The sequence below is a fragment of the Anopheles darlingi genome, chromosome 2 (genome assembly GCF_943734745.1).
Source record: "Anopheles darlingi chromosome 2, idAnoDarlMG_H_01, whole genome shotgun sequence".
Classification (NCBI taxonomy): domain Eukaryota; kingdom Metazoa; phylum Arthropoda; class Insecta; order Diptera; family Culicidae; genus Anopheles; species Anopheles darlingi.
The window spans coordinates 73,616,598-73,641,056 of NC_064874.1; the positions used below are offsets into that span (position 1 = coordinate 73,616,598).

At 52.9% G+C, this 24,459-nt stretch overlaps 1 protein-coding gene across 2 annotated transcripts in view; it reads left to right on the forward strand.

The window, feature by feature from the left end:
- Nucleotides 1–24,459, forward strand: part of LOC125950485 (protein Shroom) — a 183,592-nt gene that overhangs the window by 57,754 nt on the left and 101,379 nt on the right. For both annotated transcript variants that reach the window (XM_049678518.1, XM_049678519.1), the window contains exon 3: nt 6,402–6,817. In XM_049678518.1, coding sequence (XP_049534475.1) covers nt 6,402–6,817 — 416 coding nt within the window. The remainder of the gene's footprint in view (nt 1–6,401; nt 6,818–24,459) is intronic.

Below are 24,459 nucleotides of genomic sequence, written 5' to 3' on the forward strand. Positions count from 1 at the left end.
GGGGACCACCACCGTCCACTGAGGCAGTGCCGTGTGTGTATGTCTGTGCGTCTGTGTCCGAAGTTGCTTTCGGAACAAGAAAATTCCATCAAAAACCGTCCAATTTGCTGTCGATTTGTGTCTTGCTACGTCGTTGTCGTCGTCGTCGTCGTCGTCGTCGTCGTGGTCGTCGTCGAACGCACCATGGGGACCAATAAGCTGGACAAGATATATTCAGGGCGGTCTCTACTCGGTCGGTTGTTGGTGGGATCGGAGGATGATGATGACGCGCGAGTCGTGCGTGTCGTGTTGTATTGTATTGTATAGCGTGTATCGCATTGATTTCGGTTTTGTACCGCAGATTAACTAAATTGACCTTTCGTCGGATTAAGGCGCTGACCGGGACACCTCGTTGCCCGGTCTGTCCAGTCCGGTTCGATCGTGCCCCGCATTTTGTCCCCGTTCCTCAGGTCAGAAAACACCATTACAGTAAAAACCAATAAAGAGCCAAAAACACCAATGTGATCCGGTTTCGAAAATCGGCGGTGGCGAGAGGAGTGGTTTTTTGGGGACCAAATTTATGAACAACATCGCTCGATCGATCGCTCGCTCGCGTGTCTTTACTAAATATGGATCGAGAAGAGCGCTCGCTGACTGAGCGGACGATATGGATCTGTTTGATGTTGGTTCCGTACCTTGCGCAGTGGTCGCCATTACTGCAGTGCAACAGCTGCAGCGTAAACAGGTCATCCAACAGATGGTAAACAACTCGTCTCGTGTGTCTAGCACACACACGGTTGCTACTACACACGCGCCAGGCCAGGCCAGGGGAATGGTGTGAGTGTTTTGTGGCACACGCGACACATACTGCTCGCCTACCGGTGTCTCGTGGCTTGTGTTCGAATTAATCGATTTTCGAAACGTGCCCCGAGAGGCTCGAAGCTCTAGGGCAACACCAGCGGCCGGTCATGGAGTTGGAGTCGCTCTATTCATACCTCGGCATCAGAATCGACTTTTCGGTCTAGTCCGTACGCAGAAGGTTGTATCGGTAGCAACGTTATGTGGCACCTTAGCCCCGGGTTCTTTGATAGTCGACGCACGTAGTGACGCCTGGTTCGTTTAGACTACTGGACTGGTTGGTCCTTACTTGAGGCACACGGGTACCCGAGAGGATGAGACCTTGGGAGCTAGTTGTTACGCCGCTTCAAGACATTCCATTCGCTTGAGTAACAACCGCCGGCGTATTCGTAATCGGAAGCCCCTCTAGCGGCGACCACGTGACACACTAATGTGTGGCTTCGTCGATCACGGGCCCGTCAACGAATGGGCGGGGGGGGGACTCTTCTTATAATTGTTTTTGGTGCCACTTCCGTCGCAGTAGCGTCTACACGATTTTCTACTTTTCGACGCCGGGCCGACGGTTCTGACTCTTCCCCCGGTTCTTTGCCGCTCATTAGCAGATCAAACGCGGAACGACGGTAGCCGGTAACGGTCGGCCCTCCCCTCGGTATATTGTGTAGGCATGCTCAACATGCCTAATCTGTCATCCTCCTGGTTCACCCTTCTGTAGTACGCTCGATCGTCGGGTGTAACCTGGCCGCGCTACGATCGATGAGACGATCCCCACCGGCACACTATGTGATGCGTCTCCGGTCGGTGCGCCTAGCCACTACCAAATGGACATCAATTTGTCTCGGACACACATCACACGCCGACGCCAGGAATGGCTCCGAGGAATGCCATCGTCATGCGTGCTACTCGCTGTTGATGGATGCGTTGCATTAGAAACAAATTTTGTCCTCCTTTTCTCTGGTCGACGACGACGACGCCGGCTCTCTGTGCCTGTCGCAGCAGGCGTCCGGTCGGTGGTAGCATCAGCAGCAGCACCCAGCAACGAGCGAAACGTGGCCAATGCATCAGGTATCGATTGGTTAGTCCGGTGGAAACCGGTTTATTCCTCTTCTTACACTTTGGAGGAGGACGAATGCAATGGTTGTGTGTGCGCGTTCTTGCTAATCGAAACGTATCGACAGAAATTACCTGCCGGACAAGTACACTTTCTCATTTCCATCGCCGGTCCCTACCCAATCGCGGGTGTATGAGTAACGACGAGTCGCGGCGTGGCGTCCGGCACACGCTTAGCCAGGGCTCTACACTGGGAAGAAGGGATTTGGGAAGCACTGGGGGGATTGGTCCAAAGAGACGAACGGAGTCGTTAAACTTAGGGGGGAGGCCCTCAATACAACATAATTGAATCTGTCGTTCATGGTGTGTCCGTTTTGCGTTATCTCTCTGTATTTTTTTTCTTCTTTGCACTGCAAATCACTTTCTAGTCTTTCAATCATTCGCAACCGCCAGCATCATACTAATCTGTAAAGCATGTTTTGAAGGAGAAAAAACGAAAATAATGGTTTTTTTACACTAATGCTCCTCTTTTAACATAACTACGCTCGACACGAGAAGCCAATTGTTGCATTTCTGGTGGTAAGTCATCCGTAGTAATCACTCATCACGCCTAAGTCCGCAACATCCGGAATCCTCGCAGTCGGTGGTCTGTGCAATGCTCTTGACGTTCCGTGTCCAAACCGATCCTTACTGTCCTTAATCCGACGTCGAACGACCGACAGAGGACCGACGCCATTTCGAGCTGCCATTGCCATTCTCGATGCCGGATGACAGGTCAGGATGATGTTCCGTTTTTTTTTCGGTTTCACCGATCGTGGCCGATCTGGCTGGCTGGCTGTTCGGATGTGGTTGAGTTCCGCATAAGAACGAACTTGTTTAACCTCGACATCGACATCTTTTCTACAAACTCATTTATGCGTCTCATGTTTTTGAACGCGTGTATCAATGTTTGCAAATCTGATGCTGCTGCTGCTGCTGCAGCACTCCAGGTACTCTAATTTGTTGTCCCCCCTGTTCGATGGTAATGTACCGTCGCCAGTTTTGTGTCTTTCCATAATTTATGGAGGAGCATGTTTGTTGTGCATGTATTTTTGATTTTTACACGGCCCACCACGAGTAGTAGTGTAGTGGGAGTAGTAGGAGTGGGATGTGAACAACAACCGCCCACCGACACTCGGCTTCGAGAAGCTTCTGCTTGTGTACGGGAAGTGCACAGTAGCAGCAACATGACATGCTTGTTGCTGCTGCTGCTGCTGCTGCTGCTCCGCCTTTGTGCTGTCGTCGTTTGTCCGAAGGCTGCTGCTGCTGCTGCTGCTAGTCCACCAGCTCCCGCTGCTGCGATGTTACGATAAACGAGTGGCCCGGCGATGTGGTGGCGGCATTCCTGGGGCAGATTTCGCGGTAATCATTCCCCCCAGTCCGCGTCGCATGCTTATTATCGCCGCGTAACACCGGGAGCACGCTGAAGGTGTAGAAGATTCTGACAACCTCTGCTGGCAACCCCGGATCATCGTCTGGATCGACCGTGCGTGCCTGCTGGGCGTCGTCGTCGTCGTCGTCGTCGTGCTCATTGTGGCGCAGATCGTCCGACGCGCCAAGTCCTTGGTAGCGCTCGTGACACTGGTACCCGGGAGCATTCGGTCCCCGCGTCGCACCATCCACATCCTCTGCCGAATTAATTAAAAAATGGACATTCTATGTGGGAGAAATAAAGCAAGAGAGGGAAAGAGAGAGAGAGAGAGAGAGAGAGAGAGAGAGAAAGAAAGAAAGAAGAGAGAGAGAGAGAGAGAGAGAGAGAGAGAGAGAGAGAGAGAGAGAGAGAGAGAGAGAGCGAGAACGTCGAGCCTGCGAGTGAAATCGATCTTCACTTTCAACTGCATGAGGCCAGGAAGGACGTGGCAGTATGCAGTGCTGCGAAGGAATGTGCAAGGAGTAGTCTTCAGGGAGGGAGCGCAGAAGAGATTAATTAACTTCCTGATGGAGCAGCGGCCAGCAGCAGAAACAGCACGCTCCGAGCGCACGCGATCGCACAAAAGAAGGACCCTCGTTTGCGTGTCTCGGCGGTGATGTTGCTTTCGCCGGGATCGACGATTTTTCAATTTGAATATCTCGTGCGCGGAAGGTTGGTTGTGGTCGGCTGGTTGGTAATAATTTTTAGTGATGTACAACAACGCGCGTCGGCTCGCGGTACGCTGTGTTGTCCACGGGGTCCAGCACGCCGCTCCCGGCTGTGGCAACAGCACGCGCTAAAATCCGGGCCACAGAACCGGAACCAGATCCGCCTCCGCAGCAGCAACAGCACCAGCAGCAGCAGCAGCATGGCGTGCTCGGCGTGTCCTGTCGTCGCCTGTCGCTTTGACATCATTTGACCGGTGGAAACCGGGGTTGGAAAGCGGGGACTAGCGGGGCTAGGATTTTGAGGCTTTTAAAAGGGGAAACATTCCGTAGATTGGTTCTTCTTTGCTTTGCTGCTGCTGCTGCTTATCACGGTCCGATGTTGGTGTGGCGCGCGTGATTCCTTTCTTCTGTCTTCGCTCGTTGAGTTATGGATTGGTTGAAGCCATGGTTCATGGTGTTGAAACCATGGATGGCATGGTTCAGTCGTTTCGTTTTAAAGGATGTCCGGCCTCTGGAATGTATTTTAAGAAACTGTTTTTTTTTTTCTTCAAACGATGACGATAAGGATGCTGTAGATCAGTGTTAATGACAGGCGTCTGAACATTTGGAATGCGTTTTGTTGTTTAAAATGCTTAAATCCTGTGGTGGTATTTCGTTTAGTTTACAAATTTATGGTTATCTATGATAAACTTTAATTTTTGTTTTTACAACGATAGCTCGCTGCTAGCAGTAGCTAAACTGTCTTCTACCGTTAAATCAGAGTCAAATAATTGTTTTTGTGTCACCTTACCCTACAGTTCAACATGTAAGATGCTACTTTTGTCAATTTAAAAGTTGCGATAGCCAAAAGAATAGAAAGTCGATTTCACTCTGCTAAAACTTCGACGGAACTAGTATTTTTGAGATTTTTCATACACATTTTGCTGTTCAGACCTTCTTAAGCAAAAATATTACATTTTCACATTAATCGGCCACTCAGTTGTAGAGCAAAAGACGAGTTCTATTGTTTTTACATTTATTCATCTATTAAACTCAACTGAACTACAAGCGTTAGCTCACTGTTTGTCTTGATGACTAGTGTGTTCACTATTTCGAAGGCATTGTATTGAATGCTAGCTTAAACATCTTAAACAAGTCTTTTGTATACATATTTACCAAATTACAAGACCTGAAGACTTTGCGCATACTCTTGACAATGAACTCGTCACCAGCCACGCTGTATAATAACCGAACTAACTCTCTCCTCCTTCTCCATCTCTTCCTGCAACTGCATGAAATTGGCCCCAAATCTGGCGCTGCTCCACGGACCACTGAAGAAATGCAAAAACAAAAAACCATTACAATAATGCGCAAACGGCTCGAAAATTCAAGTTCATTACTAACTTGCAAACCGCGCCAGCGAGCGAGCAGCAGCAGCGACACACACAGTAGTGTAAGTGGCTCGGTGAAAATGCCGTGCCAACCGAAGGGTAATAACTGTGAGAAAAGGGGCACCGGGAGTGCACGGCGCGCGCGCACAAGCCGTAAAAGAGGAGCAAGAATTCGCGGGGTCCCTTTTCGTGCCCCCTATCCCCCGACGGGCTTGCGTTTCCTCCCTTCTCCGGTGCAAAAAGGGATAATGTCACGCTCTGGCAAACGTGGTCGAGCCTGGAACCGTGGCCTCCATAATTGCACCAGCACCGGCAGTCGTGCACCGATATAGAGCCGGTAATGAGATAATTTGTTTGTCGTTTTGCTCAAATTTTGCACGACCCTCCGCCCGTTCCGTCTCCACCAAGCCACCCAGCCAGCGCTCGGCTCTTTCTCTTCGCGAAACGCGCTCTAGAAAGATGAGTCAATTCTGTCAACCACCGACCGTGTTGGGGGGGGGGGGGGGGAACGATGGGAACGCCCGGCAGACGGGGAGGGGGCCGTTGGGATGCTTAATTTGTTTTGCTACAGCTTTTTCCCGGGCCTGCGAGAGGACACCAGCAACGGTCGCTTTCCCTCCTTCAGGGTGGGATCGTGTCGGCGATGGTCGTGAGAAAATTAGCACGAAAAGCGTGGTGTGGTGTGCAGGGGGAAAGGAGCGAGACGGAGGGAATGGGGAGGCTAAGGATGCCGAGGAAAGTGTCTGCGATTTGCGATTGCACACTGCACCTCGGTGCCATGTAGTTTGAACATCGATCGATACTGACAGCCAGATGACAGATCGTCTGGGAGAGCATCTGCGCGTTAGTAGATCTGCACGTTGGGGTCTTAGGCAACTTAGGAAGAAGGTATCTGTGTACCGTTCGGTGCCAATGGCATTAAAGTGAAAGTCCTCCCTCGCGGGAGTTGTCGGAAAGAACGGATGTCGTGATGTATAGCCGTCGATACTAATTGATTTCTTACTCGTATGGCTTGTTCTTCTTTCCCAGGAGGATCCCACGACACTGCGATACAACGGCACTACCAACACGGCCACCAATGGCAACAACCATCTACATGCCGGCGGTGGACTGCATTCGACGAAAATTGGTAACAACAATAACGGTGGTTGCTCGCCTGCATCGGCAGCTGGTGCTACGACAGGAGCAGCAATGATGAACAACAACAACAGCAGCAACAACGTCCACAAGGGCGGTCAGTTGATGATGAATGGGAATCAAGGGCCGGTGGGCGGCGGCAACGGCAACACCATACTGACGCAGGCCGGTCTCGAGGAGTACAGCCGATCGTACTACGAACAGACAACCATGTATCATCACCAGAAGCAATCCTCCTATGCACAGTCGGAAGGCTACCATAGCTACGTTTCGAGTTCCGACTCCAGCTCGACACCGTTCCTCGATCGGTAAGTACCAGCATTGGGCGTTTGACCTCGGGACTCATGAGCGTGTGTCTGTGTGTCTGTGTCTTTAGGTCAGTAGGATGAGATGGATGATTTCACGCATGATCGAGTGCATCAACGACTGCATCGATCACGGCGCATCAGCGGTTTCGGAAGGGCAGATGTATTCAGCAGCACCAACTGCACCAACACAGCGCTAGCGCATGCGCATCTACTCGGTCACGGCCATTCCAAACGGAGTTCCAAACTCGAGCTTCTCACCCTCTAATCTAGGGGTCTTTGAATCCCCGGGGAGCGCTAGTGTCATCGTGCGTTAATTTCCGGAAGACACGATAAAACACTTAAGACCGAAGGAGGGGCTCGCTGCGCGACGACGCATGTTGCGTTTCGGGCTTTGATGTTGCTGGGTGCGTGCGAAGGAGTGGTGCCGCATCTGTTATTCCTTGCTGGGTGGAATCCGCCGTGATCACCGTGACACGGCTTTTCGATGTTGTTATTTCCGCACGAGAGAGCTTCTCATCTTCTTTTCGGCCGAGCAGGAGGACGTCCGGTTGAGATGCGCTACAATGCGTTAAAATTGCGCCAAATAAGGGTGCCGCGAGAAAGCGTATGTTACCTGTCTGTCCAGACGGTGGAACGGGTAGTTTGGATTATGATCGTGGCGTGGTCTAGGAAGCTCTCAGTGTCGAGGATTCGACGAGTACATCGATTCGGCTCCGACTTGGATTTCACGCATTCACTTAGACGCTAGCTAGCGAGGGCTTTATTAACATTTGACTGGTTACGAGCAGTCGAGACGTCGACGCATCAGAACCACGTTCACTACATTTGCATGCATTGCTTAGGAGCTAGTGAGCGCCTCGATCATCGTTGTCTAGCCAGCAGGTTCCCACCAAGTAGTACGTGCCGTGGAAGGTTAACTTGGGACCGACCAGTGTCCTTCGTTTCGTTGCATGTTCGCCAACTCCTCGATCTCACGTCGCACACCCACACGATAACAGGGCTCATCGTGAGCGCTCATAAAAACGACGGCATCTTCATCGCTCCAAAAACACATAACAACATGCGCACGGGGTTTGCCCACCCTGCCTTCATGGCGCTCATCACGTTCAGCACGGCGTGGAGTAATTGCCAGATCTTAATTATTACAGTTTGCCCCGCGTGGTTGGTCGGTTGGGGGTTTTTTTATGCGTTACACATCTTCATGCACTTCTTCTTCTTCGTCTGCTTCTGATGTGTTTCTTCTGCCACAATGTGTGCTGCTACTGCTACTGATCTCTTTGTTCGGAGAGATGCCCATCATGCTCACGCACGCTCGCACACACACACACACATAACCTTTCCATTCCGTCCATCAAATTCGAGTTGGAAACGAAAGACAAAAACAGGCGAATGAGGCTCACTTCCTGCTGTCTTCTCGACCTAACCATCCAACCACCCACCACCCAGCGGTGCTAAAAGGCCTGCGCGCTAGTGGCCTCAGCGCGGGCAAAGGAGGAAGTGGCTTCAGCTGGCTGGCCAAGTGATCACGGACGAGACGTGCGCGCGCACGGTTTCACATCGCAATCCACTTTCAACCCACTACCCCTCCTCCTCCTTTTTTTTTTTGGACCCGATGCTCTACATTGTGAGGATGCATATAATTATTACACAAACCATTCCACAACCCCACATGAGGTCGTTGTTTGTTTTTTTGTTTGTTCCAATCCGCTACGATATGCGGATACGCTTACCGTTCTTGCAACGAGGCATGGCAAGGCGGTCAGCAATAAGATTTGATGCTCAGCCCAGTATGCTCGCTCGGGGAAAAGGAAGGAAAAAAGCGTGATGCACAAAGATCAGTGAATATGATTTGTGGGTGGGCGTGCGGGTGGTTCGGTTTTTAGGTTGCCAACATGTTTCGTCTATTTCTTATTTGCATATGGATATTCCAGCTTTTCTCCCCCCGGGTTTTTTTTTGTTGCCTTATTCTCCATTATCTCCGTAAACTATCTTACGTGTTCGAGGTTCGACCAGCATTCAAAAGAGAGAGATAGAGAAAGAAAGAAAGAGAGAGAGAGAGAGAGAGAGAGAGAGAGAGAGAGAGAGAGTAGCACAAAACATGCTTTTTTTTGCTGCGTTTGATTTGCAAATCCATGCGGCAAGCGCGAGCAACCGACGGCTACCTAGATCAAATTCAATCTTTCGCGGCCATCATAAGATGGTCAGCGCCCTGCGCCCTCTGTCGCTCGATTTCACCGTCGCCTTGGTGCGGCGTGATGAATATTGTGTTCTGCTCTACATTTCCACCATTCCCAATTCCCGGCGATGCGTTGCTGGTTGGGTGGTTGCTTCTTGCATAACAACGCGGCACCACCATCCGCTATTTGATTCCCGACCGGCGGCAGCGTGTCGAGCGTGGCAATCTCGTGACGACGAGGGTCTTCACCATCCTTCCTTTGCTACCCTTCCCCGGCTTGACGTCAGTGGCGCGGGCTGCGAATTGCGAGATTCGTGAGATTTCCATCTAAATTGAAAAGAAAGCATAATTTATCATTTTTATGCTTCGCCAATACGGGGCTTGACCGGAAAATTCGATTCCAACGAACTAACGAAACTAGGTCCTCCTGAGACTGGCTGCTGCTGCTGCGGATTGTGCTGACTGTGCATCCTCATCCGATGCCGATCATTTTTCAAGGCTGTCTTCGTGTGTGCGTGTGCGCGCGTTTTGAAGGTTGGAAGGCAGCCGGCGCTGTCTGCGCTGTCCCGTCGGTTCAGCGCTCGTCTTGCCCATCGGTTTTGATCGGTTTCCGGCACCTCCAAGGGTGGCGTGAAAATGGCCAGAGGATGGCTCCGCAATCCGCACTTCGGTGTTCGACACGGTCCGGACAGACGTAACCGAACAGCTCGGTGTTGGGGCTGTGGGAATAAAAAAAAAGAAAATGAGAAAACAAACGCGCAATGATCGCGGGGGGGTTTCCAGGCTCCGATCGCGCAAGCATATGAAAACCATCGCTAATGATGAACTCCCACCAGTAACATTGCCTGGATCATGTTCCTCTGCAAAAAAAGACTAAAATAAAATAAAATAAAAAAAAAACCATCGGCAGCAAAGTGACTCGGCTGGTTGGTTGGTTGGTATTGGGGGGAGGCTCCAATCTGGCCCCATTTTCCACTCATCCCCGTCGAGGGTCCCGGAACAGGGGCAAAACTGCTTAGCTTAGGGATGTGGGAATCGAATTCGAATATTATAAGTTGTGCACCGAGCGCGATCGAGCACGATCGAGCCATTTAATCGACTGTTTGATCGAGCCTTCCCCCCGGGCCGTTTCCGCCGGCATCCGATCGTCGACAGGCGAGGGGAGGCTTCGCATATTAGACGTCAGTCCGGGAAGCCCAGGAACCCAGGATCGCGCATAAAACGCACCTCATCTGGAAATGATGGGTCGAGCAGCTGGCCAGAGCAGAGAGAACAAACTCCGGTGGCCAGGCCACCAGGCCAGGAGGCTGTGGTGGCCGACGGGGGGACCGCGGTTACGCATGATCGCCGCCGTAGCGCGATTTTAAGATGATATAATAGACGAACCCGCAAACTAAACCATTCACCGGGTGCGGCGGCGGAGGTGGCGGCGGGCTCGGGTGTCGGCCAATTGTCGGCCTCCGGTTTGTGTCCGCACCGTCCGGCGGACGGGTCGAGTGGACGGGTCCGTAGCTCAATCGATTGGTTACGATTGGCACCGAGCGGCTTGCAATCGATCGCGCTAGGCCTGGCCGGGCCTGGCCGGGCATGGCATGGAATGGAAGGCATTTCAACAAAGACATCGGTAACTCATAAGTTCTCTTCGTTGGTTTTCGTTGGTTTGGTAAACGATCTTCCTTTCACCCCGGTGTGGCCGACTGTTCCGATCCGTTCGACCGGGACCATGGATTTTGGATGGAAATGAGGAGATCCATTTCTTGTAGAATCGTTTACCCCGACAGTGATGGTGGCCACTGTGTGTGTGTGTCCAGCGCTGTACCCACTTAATCATCCCGCGGCCAACCAATTTAGAGACTGTGTGGTAAGGCCCGAGGCCCCCCGAGGATGACGATATCACTTTCAATTTGAATGCGCGTGCGCAGCGTTGAGCTTTTGGGATTATGAAAGGACTCGGAATGGATCTCGCCGAGAGAGAGAAAAAAAAACGGGTCAATTTGAAAGAATGTGCGCGCGCGCGCAGTAGTTGCATGACGACGACGACGAGGCCACGGTTGCACTCAATCGACGTCAACGACGAACGAAGACGACGAGGACACTGGTCACCGTGTCAATGTTTCAATCGCCTCGAGCGCTCGGCCGAGCAATGCATTGTGCCAGAAGATGCCGTCTTGCCAGTGCTGCGAAGGCGGTATGAGAAGATTCAATGACCAGTTCCCAGTTTGCTATGGCCCCCGGGGGGAGGATTGGTAATCGGTTAACGTTGGTCTCGCCACCGAAAAAAGGAAGATGAAAAAAGGGAGGTTAGCAACAGCAACAGCAGCAGCAGCAGCAGCAACTTATGATTGGTTCATTTCATGCGGGTGATTAATGGGAAATCATCGACAACGGCTGCGGTCGGTGCAAGAGAGAGAGAGAGGAACAGTCGTAAACTAATGAAGCGCGATCGACCAACAAAGGATTCTGATGAGTTTCGATTCCGATTTTCGGAGTCAAACAGCAGCCAGCAGCAGCAGCAGCATCATTTGATGAGATCGAGCCCCACAAACCCCCGAGACCAAACGAGATGAGAACGAACCTTTGCGGCTATTGGGTTTTGGGGCAATTTGCTGGCGTTCTCGGGGTGGACAAGGGCCGGCTTCCGCGGCTACCATCGGCGGCTACTCTCGGTCGCCACTCGGTTGCACTGCGTCGACAATAGGTCGTGGCCAACCGTGCCGCATGCTGCTGCTGCTGCTGCTGCCGTTGTTGCTGCGGTCGGTTCGCTTATCTGACAACCTTCATCAGCCTTCTAACGAGCCCTCCTAACTGGGTCCGTGCGCTCTCTGGCGGCGATGCTGACGCTCCCCGAAAAGGCGCCCCACAGACGCGGACGACAGTACCAGGTCAAGATCAACATCCGCTCCCGGATGCTCCATCCATCCTTTCACTTTCCACCCCTGTCTCGACTGCCCTCCCCTTCCGCTCGGCCTCTCTCTCTCTGTCTCTCTGTCACTCTGTTCCGGGCCAACACAAACCATTTCGTTGTTCACACTCGCACACTCGCACACACACACACGCACATGAGACAGGAAGGAGGAAACTTTCGCCCCACCGCACAGAGAACGAACGAGAAGCGAGATTTGAACTTTCCACTTCTCGATCGAGAGGTTCCTCCAGCTAGCTCCCCTTCGGTGCGAGATCGCCGGTACGATATTGGGTCACGATTTTGGGGTACGGTGTGTGTCTGTCTGTCTGTGTGTGTGCGTGGTTTGAGGCGCCAGGGGATGTTGGGGGGTGGTTGATAACAATCTGACCCCGTTCTGCCGACCCTTCCGTCGGGGGCGGGGTGTCACTTTATTATCACGCTCGTGAACCGCAAGACTCTCTGGCGTCTCGTAGGCGACTCACTGCCGGCTGCTGTAGTGCTTGTGTTTGTGTTTGTTTGTTTGTTTGTTTGATTTCGCGATCCGATTACTGAGCCCTGATCCATTGTAGCTAATTGCACCGTCGTCTGGTACGCTGCGCGCGGATTCGTGCCATTGGCGCTCGTGGATCGTTTCGATCAGTATTTGCGCCGTTCGTTCGTTCAAAAGACTTCGATGGATGCGGCAGCAGCGAACCTCTTCTAGTTATTATTTAGTTTATTATTGGGAGATCTGGACTTCAACCGAGCATAATATCGCACTGTTTTCAGTGTATTGTTTGCGGTTGTTTTGTTGGTTTAGAACACGCTAGTTAGGCTGGAATGCTTTGGTATAAAATGCTGCGATCTTCGAGGATCTTATGGCACCTTCTTGGGAGGAAAGCAAAGCCTTCACGGAAGTAGTATGAGTTTCCTCCCTTTTTAAACTCGGCATAATGCACGCGAACACTGTTACCTTTAACCTCCCCCCTCGGATCCGAACCCCCTCGCCGTATGTTACGCGAAATAGCGAAATGGAGAAATGTGACCTTTTCTTCCCCGATTCCTCGGAATCGGTCTCCAAAACAAACAATACCCGATTGTAGTGGTTTTGAGCTTGCCTTTTTCGGTCTGCCCATGGCCCGGCCCGGCCCGGCCCGGCCCGCCGTCTGAATGACTTCGTCTAATCATTCGATCTATGCTAAGGTACTTAGACATAGGGGGGTGGGGAGTGGGGGACCTCATGCTCAACGCATATACGCAGCGCGGCGCATGAGTGGCAGGAGGAAGAAGGAGGAGGAAGTGGCGCATACTGGCATGCTGAACGAACTCGGATGAACTCTCGGAGCTAGTAAGATAGGGATCTGATCCGATCGTGGCGATATACGAGGCGACGTCGATCGCGCATGCTCCAGCGAAACCCATGTCGCCTCAAGGTTCCGCGTGTGTGTGTGTGTGTGTGCCTTAGCCAATACCGTTTGCCAATTTTGCGTTTTGTGTATCCCTCTGTTGTATAGCTCTTAGTACCTTACCACTAGCACACGCTAGTTGGAGAGGTTGCCAATTTTACCGCTATAGGTCACGCCGAAAGCCAAACCTAAAGCAAAACAACCCAGAGCCCAGGGGAGTGGAGGGGCGGAAGGGCAGTCATCAAACGGTGGGTCGCGTGAGGTACGCCTTTTCGCGTTTCCTTCCCTCCGCTCGCCGATGCCCTTTTCAGGGGTCGTTCACCAACCATGATTTTAGGCAGATCTTGATTTTTCCAACCACCATCCCCATCAGAGAGCAGATCCGAGTTTCCGATTATCCAGCCAGAGCAGTTCAGCACGCTCACCGGTGGCAGGAAGAGGCTGATTTTTGGGGCTCCATCTCTTTTGCGCTGATCTCTGCATCCCATTTCCTGCTGCACTTTGGAGCGTACGATCGTTGTTGCGTGTACGTGTGGTATGTGTGTGTGTGTGTGTTGTTAGTTTTTTTTTAACCTTTTTTCTGCCGCATTCTGGTGGTTCTGGTCTGAAGGAACTCAGAACTTCAATTATCTCCATCCCTGGGGGCGGGGGGAGCTTTTGGGGGAGGAAGGGAGGGAGGGAGGAGCATCAGCACTACTCTCGGAGGGGTAAATTGGTGTGTTTCGGTACGGTTCTCGTTAGAGGATTAGCTCCATCTTCCTTGCCCCTCTTCGCTCTGCACACTTTAGAACCGGTGTGGTGGCTATGTGGTGGAGGAGTAATCACGCTGCTGCTGCTGCTGCTGCTGCTGCTGTAACTTCTTCTCTGCGGCCAGCATTCCAATTACGGAACTCTGCGGCTCATCGGAAGCGGAAATGTTTATTGTTTTGATATTTCAGTTCGAGCGCAATTTTCGGATTTTTTTGTTTTTGGTTGCTGCTGTTACTGCTGCTAGTAGAGAGAGAGAGAGAGTTCAATCACATTCCCTAGGGTCCGGAATCGGAATGAGTAGGAAGTTGCTCATCAGCTGAGAACTGAGAGCACCCGGGATGGGAGCGTTGGACGCAGATGAACAGCTACTGCAGCGAGATCATTAGTCTTCTTACCACAGAGTCGGCCCCCTGTCAATCGGAACTTTCATTGTTCTGGACTGCTCAACGGATGTATCGAGTCTCTTAAGCAAGATGAGGGTATGACTTCCAGAACCTAAATGGATTCTGGAAGTTGTAGCTTATTGAGGTCAGGGATCTGGCTCCAAATCATTCTCATGAATGTCTGGCGGTACATATCTACCCCAGGCACCGGAAAATATGATGAAGAAAGTTGTATTGTCAGATGCTTTTCTCGTCTAGATGTCCTTGATGTTCACAGACAGATGTTATTCACTTGAGCGAACTGGTCTAAACGGTAGCGAAAAGACTATGACGAGAATTTTGCTCAAATTTGCAACTGCACTATTTGTCAGATAGTTTGACAGTTGGCTCAATTCTCTTTATATTCTCACTTTCTACGCATAGGCGAGAATTCTAGCTGCGGATTTGTATGGATTTGATATTCTCAAATTCTCGGTTTTTTTTTCGCATTCTCGCCATTCTCACGGTAAGCTATTCGCGCACCAGACCTAGACGAGGATTCGGAAAGGGAACGGTAAAAATTGGTCAATACAGAACCAAATGGAAACCCTTCCCCAACAGGCCTTCTACTGTCAGAAACCAGAAATCTCTTGTCTCTGCCGCCATTTGCATACCGCCTGAGCGCCATCACTCTCTCCTCCACCATATTGTACATTGTTGCCATCATCGTCATGGGTAAAGGTCACAGCACCGCAGTGTATGGCGGCCCATCTTAACAGCTCACCTAATTTCTGCGCCGATTCTACAGTCACCAGTCTCAGCCTGTTGCTGTTGCTGCAGCGACACCGCCGACGGAACCCGCGCTGGTGGCCTCCTGTCACGAGATGTGTGATTTATCGAACACCTTCTGGTTCGCCGATAGGTCACCTCATCGCAAACGCGTTTGAAGGAGCGCATTATGCTGCGCGCGCAGTCCCACCGAAGACCATCGATCGATCATGGTGGTCTTTGTCCGGTGGAAGTGGTGGTGCGGCCAAGTCAGGCATCAGTCGCATCTGCTGCTGCTGCAACTCTTTCGTTGCTGCCGCACGAGAGTGTCGTTTTCCTTCTTCGCTGGTGGTGGCCATTCATTTTTAAAGGGGCCACTCAGTACATCTCAAACTGTCCCAAGCCGCACTGGCGCTGTCTCGATCGCTTAACTTCAGTATCGATCTACGTCGGCGAAGGGACGCCCTATGGAGTGTAATTAACCGTCGGCGTGCTCGCGCTCGCACACATCCATCGTGTGCGTTTCGCTCCGTTTTTTTGAGGTTAAACGCATCTGCGTACGCATTGCGACCATTCGATTGACCATTCGAGAGTCAAGCGAGTGACGCTGATGCCGCCTGACAGCTCCCATGAACTGGCGGGTGAGACAGAATCGCTCATCGTTCAATCGATGATGATGATGATGGTGATGACCGTGGGCCCGTACTCACCGCGCGCTGCCCGCTGTCATTTTCATTTGGCAAATTGCATTTGGCCTAGATAAGTGCCCCCACATAGTCGCCCTTATTTTCCCTTTCTCTGGGCTCGGAACTTCTAGACCTCTTCTCCTGCTGCTCTCTTCACTCTTCTCGCTCTTTCTCTCTTTCTTGTCTTGCCTTGTCTTGTCTCTAGTCTCTAGTCTAATTTAATTGTGGTACTGTGACTTTTGAAAATATCACTTTTAATGAGTACACCACGACCAGCAGCAGCACACCACCACCACCACCACCACCGGGCATGTACAGCATCATGTTCTTCCACTCTGCCGCCCACCACCACCCTTAGTGGTACACCATCATGTGGATCGCCATGTTGTAGGGCAGTTTCACGGGGGGGCCACGTAGGTTGATGTGTGGTTGTGTGTGTGAGCTGGTGTGCCATTTTGCATGCCACCGCGTCCGGCTACTCCTGGCTACTTGCGCGGAATTCTTGAGGAATTCGATACTTACCCCTCACCGTTGCTTCCAATCATCGGAGCGGAGCTGAGCTGGATGGAAGATCGAGACTCGGGAGTCGAGGATCGAGACTTTCTGCTGGCCGTCAGCCAACCAACTACACAACCAACAGCCAACCTGACAGCCAAATTAATGATCTTCGAGTGGCTGACAGGCGAGTGCTCTCCGTCCTTTCTTCTCTGCTCTGCTCTACTCGCGAATACGCCACACGCGCGCCGATCGTTCACCGTTGTCGTCGGATGTGTGTGTGTGTCCGTCCGTCCGTTTGGTTTCGTTTCCGCGTAACGATATCGCTCGACCGATCAGAGGAGGCACTCCGGGCCGGGAGTACATCACACATGTACTCCTCCCGGGGGATCACGAGCGTGCGCTGTCGGTTCCCGTGTGTAGGTTCCCGGACTAGTCCCGCAAGGGAAGGAAGCTGCTGGAGTGAGGGAAAAGTGAGAGCAGAATTGGACCGCGGACAACATTCTCGACAAGCCAACAGTCCTTGACTCGGCACCAGCAGCAGCAGAAGCAAGAGTTTGACGTGAGACACACTGGCAGAGAGTGCCAGTGTCCGGTCCGGTCCGGTCAGGCACTGCATTGTTTACTCTCTGTCACTGAGTAGCTGCCCTGGAGTGTGTGCTCCTCCGGTGGTCCTCCGCCTCCTCCTCACTGGATCCGGATCTGCCATTTGCATACTAACGCGGATGATAACTGTTATGCGATCGGTTCGAGATCCTTCCGCGAGTGTGACCCCTTTGGGATTAGGGAATTCGTTCGTTCGCTCGCTCGCTCGCAACGCTCATGCCCTTAATGGACCCTACGGGGGGGAAACAACTGGCCCCAAATAGCCTGCAAACGGGCCATCAATTCCGATTTCGATCCACTTCACTCGACGACAGCGCAGGAGGAGGAAGAAATCATTTAGGATAATGTCTCTCGCCGGACCTGCCGCCGGACTGAACACACACACACAGACAATGGATGGTGCTATCGGGGTATATCGGAATTAATCATTGCACCGGGTGGCCAACAAACGCCGGCCCGGGTTGGGGGTGGTTTGTCCGAAAGTGAAAGTTCCGGTGCGCTCGATCAGCGCGCGGCTGCACTTTTCGCGTCGCGTCGCGTCGCGCGATTTTCATCGTCCCCTCCCATCGCCATCACAGACAGACACAATTGGCATCAAGCGCGGCATCGGTCTTGGCGTAATAGGGCCTCCGTTAGTGTCGTTCCGCTCGGTTTTCCATATTGCACACTCGCCGGGAACGAGCGGAACCAACCGATTGGCTTACGCGATCCTCCCTGGTCCTTTGTTCCTTAGCTCTCTGAGGAGCCCTTTTGCTAGCGGTCCGGTCTAAGGGGTTGGCTCTCGGTGGTGCTCTCGTGAGATGCAGTACCGCCGATGGTTACGCTGCTGGGTGGAAGCTATAACCGGTTGGTTGATGGGAAGAGTCACTCGGCGACGTCGGCGACGGACGCCACGACGCCGCGATTTCGATTCTCCAATTGTCCAAGACATCGGTGGATCGGATTTAATGCCTTTGACACGGCGTTTAGCGCCTGCTGCTGCTGCTGCTGCTGTCGTGGAAATCGAAAGCGAACAAAATCATCCTGCAGCACCACCAACAAGAAGTCCTACGAGACACGGACCCCGAAGCGCAGACCTCTTCTACGGCCAACTAACGCGACGACCTAACCTGGATGGATGGATGGATGGATGGGTGGTAATCGATTTGGTGGCGGGCCCCGGAGCTCTCGATCGACGTACCAGACGTTCTATGGACGGCGCGGTACCAGATTGGATCCAGCGGCCCGTCCGTCGGCGACACCTCGTCTCTCCGCTTCTCGAGGCTCGGCTCGTCGTCGGCACGTGGACTGACGTGGCCCCTTTTTCTGGTTGGGCACTACCCGGTGTCACCCTCAGGACCAATCATCCCGTCCCCGTTGGCGCACAACTCAACGCCGGCCAGACATTACGGAATCGGGGCCCTGCGAGATCAAAGTTTGCAAACGCGGTTGACCCCGCGCTATCGGTGGTGGTGATCATCGTTGTAGGCCAGGATGTGTCCTGAGTAGCGAGTAGCGTTTCACTTTCAAATACGAAATCGAAACCAACACAGCTCAGGCCAGAATCTTATTGCTGCCAGGAGGGCGGGGGGCCTCGCCTTGGAATGTGGGCCCCGTGAAGACCTACCTTGAACTGTGTCTTGAACTTATCTCAAATTAGGATACGGCACAAGCGATTCCGATCCAGCGTCTGCTCCGGTATCAAAAATCGATCTCCTCCTCTTCATCCCACACGATTAGGTTGGAAACCATTTTTACGACGGAAACCCCCGTGCGGCCACTCCGAAGGTCAGAAGAGTGCGGTTTGATTGAGGAATTAAACCAAACTTTATGGCATTAGCCGTCTTGCCGAACGCCTTCGCAAAACAGCGCCTCGCGTCACTTTCGCCTGCTGGCTGGCACCACGCCGCGCCGCCGCGTCGATCGAGGGCCGATCGATCGGTTTCGGATCGGAGATCCGGGGAAGAAAAGTTTCTCTTCTCGATCATCATAAACGGATCGCATATCGTTCCCCCCCACCGGCTAGGGATAAACACCGGTAGCCCACGGATTTGACCCGTTCAAGAGCCGCCCAACCGGCAACTGGGCTTTTTATGCATACGACCCCTCCCCAGAGAGAGAGAGATGGGATGGGAACATGGCCTGCAGGCGGCGGCTACGGCGGTGCAACAGAAAGTGATGGTGGTGGTGGTGCTGGGCATTCGTTAGCATAAGTAGACCAAACGATGTCGATGGCCACGATGGCCAGAGCGGACCGTTAGAAAACGAAAGCATCAAGAACCTGGACTTTTTATGATTTACGAACGCGCATCGCACCGGTGCCGATGCCGGTGAGCGGCGTCGTGAGCGGTTGGTTGGTTGGAGTTGCTTGGAGTCGCTTGAGGGGAACAGAAGCACACGAGATGAGTCTTTGATCTTTAAGCAACTTTCTCCGTTCCCTGGGGAGTATGCGAGTGTGCGAGGTCTCTTCTTCTCCGGTGTAATCTTCTGACCACAATTCGCACGAATACTGCGAGGGATATACTTCTCGGAATTCTCCAAACGGGAGTCCAACATTTCGAAACCTGAGGAGAAGGCGTCACGTCAGGGGAATCCTCATACAACGAGCGTATTACAAGAGCTATTGTACAACGTACTCGCGGTACGAGCGCAATTACTGCTACTACCACACCATCACCTATCACCTACATCTACCAAACCGCGCCACCCCCCCGCCCTGCTGCTGCGTACACCTCGTCGGGAAGTTCGTGACGGGTTCTACGCCACTGACCCAATTTTGTCACCGCCTGAAGGAACAAATACCGCTACTACCGACGTCGTCGTCGTCGTCGAGTACAGTGCTACTGGTAGATGTGCTGTTGCTGCTGTTGTTGCTGCTGTTGTTGCTGCTGCACGCCGTTTCCGCCGCAGGGATTCCTCCTATTATTTTCTTCAATTTTCCTTTCGCATGCAAAGTATATATATAGAGAGCGAGGAGGAACTGAAGAGGACACATTGCTCGGTGCTCGGTGCTCGTTCATCGAATTTACCGGCCTTTTGCTGGGAACCTGATCGAAGTTCTGTTGTGTTGTGTCTGCGCAAGGTGTTTGGGTCACTCACTAACTCACTCACGGCCACATGGCACAAGCATGGCCTCGAAAAGGGGACCGCTTACCGCCCGGCATTGACCTCTTTTAATGGTCAGAAATGGCGCCAATACGGGCCCCACAATTGATGAACTTTGGCATCCTCCTTCTTCTCCTCCTGCTGTCCGGCACCGTCTAACAAGCGGAAAGCCCGGTCCTCCCGGTCCTTCATGCACGAAGCGGGGGAGGTCTACTGTCCTTCCCCCGTCCTCCCTTGTCTATCTATAGACTCCGCCGAGCTGTCCAGTGCCGGCTGTTTTTTTGACGCAAATCAACCGAGAATCGTGATGCGTTCCGAGCTTCCAGCACGGAGTGAAAGGCTGCGCACCCTCTGCGCGCGTGTGTGTGTGTGTATAACGCTGATGAGGATGATGATGGACTCTTGAAGGAGTAGACCGTCACTTATACCCTATGCGGTTTGCGCCCCCAAAAGGTTCGCCGGTATTTGAATGTTTTCGGACCAAACGAAACACACACACACACTCACACACTCACACTCACACTTCCGCGTGACGGATTCCTCCGGAATCGAGATCCGGATTGATGGCGAAAGACGGCGGTGTAGCGGGGTCGGCTCGGAGTGAAGCTCGGACGAATGTTCTATTTCGTGACTTACGGACACACCGGGCAGCTGGTCTAATTAGGCGATTTCGCCCGCGTGGTGCCTCCGGCAGGGGGGGCGAGGAGTAGAGGTTGCCTTCGAATGCCCGCGCCCACTAACCTCAACTTTCGCTGGTCCTGGAAAAGCGTGGTGGTGGTGGTGGTCAGCTGACCAGCCTCAAGTGTCCGCTATTTATCACTCTCGATGACCTTTTTCACCCCCACCGCCCCCTGGCCCCTGGCCCTGTGCGACGAGACGTCATTAGTCCCTTTTAGCGGGCACCAGGAGGAGACGGCACTTCACTCACTTTCGCCTCGGCCCTCCCCCCGCCCGAGGGGAGACCTTTCAAGACGAGAAGTGATTCCCGCAACACGATACATATCAACCAACTCCATATGAACTCCGAGACGTACTTAATTCTCACTCCTCTGGGACTTCTGCTGCCCGCCTAACCGCAACCGCTAGCCGCCAGCAATGTGTGTGGATAGTGTGGCGGGGAAGGGTTCCAGAATCGATTTCTGCCATCATTAGCGCACGATCGTAATTTACGCCGATTCGACGGCTTGTGATCGCATTGGCAGCAGCAGCATCAACAGCAGTCGCGTCGCGGGAGAGGAAGACACAACGACGACAGCGATGGTGGTCGCAACATTGTCGCCCAGCTTCCAGCGGCCAATTGTGTGTGTCCAGCAAGAGGGACGAAAAGAGTGTGCGAGGGTCTCTCACGCGCGCGTCAGTCAAGCCACAAATCAAAGCGCGAGCAGAGGAGGTGCAGGATCCTACGCGCGCGCATTCGGAGCTGCTGCTGCTGCTGACCACAAGCTTCGGGCCTCCGGGACCTTGCTGTGCGCGCGCGACGCAGACAATTGCCGCTCATCGTTGCCGAGATCGCTGCAGCGATCGAACTGGTTTCGCGGAGGGCAAACATTGTTGCTGGACACACTTTCGAGACTTGTCTCAGCCGCGAATCAGAAAACGACCAATCTACTGTCGAAGCTGCTGCTGCTGCTGCTGCTGCTGATGAGACTTTATGGATGCGCCAGATTAGTGGGCCACGAATGCGCGAACTGTGTGTGTGTGTGTGCGCCTAGACCTCCTCTTTTCCCAAAGGAATTCCCAATTCCACGCGAGCTACCGGGTGCTCCCTAATTAATGGAGCCTCTTAAACGATGTAGTCAGCCGGTGCTAATGTCCCAATATCCCCCGGGCCTGGGACACCTCGGGATCCTTGCGGTCCTCGGGCTCTAATTACAGAGTGGTGGTGGTTGTTGGCAATGATTTGCTTACAAAGTGTAAACATGCGACCGGCCGGCCACCGCCTCTGCGCGGTTAATGGCGATTCATGGTCATGTCGGACGCGGGGGGGAGGGCTCAAGGGAAGTAGGGAAGGAGCGCAGAGAGAGAGCGCGCCTCGATCGCGCAGTGATTGTGCGGATCCGTGCCCGGTTCGATCCGACCGGGGGGAAAAGGACCTTGAAAAGTGCATCAAACTGTTCTGGTCAGGGCGATCGTTCCACCGCCAGAGCCTTGACCACCAAGTGAGTCGACAATCTGGCTGCTGCTGCTGCTGCTACTACCGGGCAGCCCGATCTTATGCCCGATCCAGTTTCTCGCTCCCTGCGCCTTGCTATCAACACGGACAGCGAACCGTCAGGAATGCGCATTCCAAGCGCGATTAGCCTCCGTTAATTATGCCAAAAATGGTTTGCCTTGGTGGTGGTCCGAGACGCGCGTGTGTTCCTCGATCGTGTGTCTGCGTCTTGGTATTGTCGGCTTCTACATTGACCTGATTCTATCTCCTTCAGACAGCCGACCGATCTGATAAAACACTTCTCCCTCCATATTGCTTCAATTTGTGTGTTGTTCAAGGATTGGCGCAGCTCCTAAGTGCCGCGTCGCCTGTTGCGTGAGTGCACCGCAAGGCCACGGACCACTCCTAAACGTCCACACAATTGGACCAAACGTGGCTTTGAGGCGTTGGGCGGACGTTAAGCTTCTTCTTCAGTAACACACGCTGCTGTGCAGCTCATTTGTCACTTTCGAGGTCGGCTAAAGGTAATGGTTGGCGTTGGATCAACGGCCTCTTTTCAACCCGAAGATCACCAACTCTCCCTTTCACCGCTGATGCCGCGCACTGATGAGATCGGCTGTTGAGCGATCGTCCGGTTTTGCTTGATTAATCCCGTTCTGATCGGTACTTTAAGATCGCTCGATCACCGGCACCGGCAGAAGCGTCCATTGTTGGACGCTGTGCTGTCGACGATTCAATTATGATCGAGCACGCGCGCGCACCCACACACACACACACACACACACGCGCAAGATCATGTCAGATCATCATTAGCGTATGTGTTAGCTCGCGATCGCGCGACCCTCGGTCGCCGCTGAAATTGTATTTTAATTCGTCCGCAAGCCCCCGCAGCACATTGCGTCGGTGTGTCAACAAGCCGGCTGCTCCTAATGCTGTTTTGGGGTCTCGGTTATGTAAACGGTCGGTGGTGCGATGGGATCGCCGGATCATTATCGTACAAATCATAACAATTTCAACAAGTGGGGACGGCAACAGCACACAGTTGGAGCTGTTGCACAGCTCTCGAGCAAGCTACAGTAGTAGATACGACGGTTGCTGCTGCTGCTGCTGCTGCCGCTGCTGCGCCATTTTGTAGTGACGAAAGGCGTGCGAGAGACGGTCACCGGATCAACATACAATCCTGCGCTGCGTTGAACATCATGCGCTTTCGGTGTGCGCGCGCGCTTTGTGCGACACTCAGTGCTTCTAATCGTTCGGCCGCTCTTCCCCTCGAAACAACAACAACAGATAAACGGGGGAATTTAGTAACTCGCGATCTTCGCAACCGCATCTTGCCTGACATACAAAGTCTCGAGGGTACTTCACTGAGCGGTGTGTGTTTGTGTGTGTGTCTGGCATACTTTTGGTTCCCATCCATGACGAGGAGATGATTGTTGTGACCGATTATTGTAGCCACGGAGCTCCGGATCGGGGAAGGAGGGAGAGCATACGCAGATATGGCGCATTCGGCACGCCACGGTACACGCGTTGAGATCACCTTTTTTGTCGGCGACTCGCGCCTGACGGTCGACTGACGCAGAAGAGAACGTCAGCACCATTCACCACGGCGCGCCTCGTTTTACTTTTGTCAAATGCTCAAACTCGGCTTCTCGGTGGTTGCTTCTTCGGAAGGTTGACCCGACCCGACGCCCATGTCAATCATCTGCTGCTACGGCGGCTCTTCTGATTCTGATCTCGATCTCCGATTTCTCGAGCATCATAAATCAAAGCACACCACCTGAAAGGCGGCGCCTGCAACCGTCCTAGGTCAGTTTGATTGTAAATTGCAACCCCAAGGCGCAACGCATATTGTTGTTCTTGCATCCGTTTGTTGTTGTTGTTGTTGTTGTCGAGGAATCATTGGCTGGCTCACCCAGACAAACCGGGTCATCAGTGACTCTCGGACTCGGATTTATGTTGGCCAGCATCAGCAGCCCTCCCTGACCGCGCTTTAACGAGCGCGCGTTTCGGTGAAACTTTATGCTTCGACTTACCCCTCATAATGAGCACATAAACTTTGGGAGACCTAGTGAGTGAGTGAGCGGAACCCCCGGACGTCTGGAGGTGTTAAAGTGAGGTTAAACCCTCTTCTGGCATGGTCTGGTCTGGCTACCGTACCGTGGTGTAGTGGTGTAGTAGATGCTGAAGCTGATGCTGCTGTTGCTCTTTACGCGGCGACACTTTAGGGCCAACAGTTTCCGACTTTAAAATAATAACGACGACGACGACAGCGA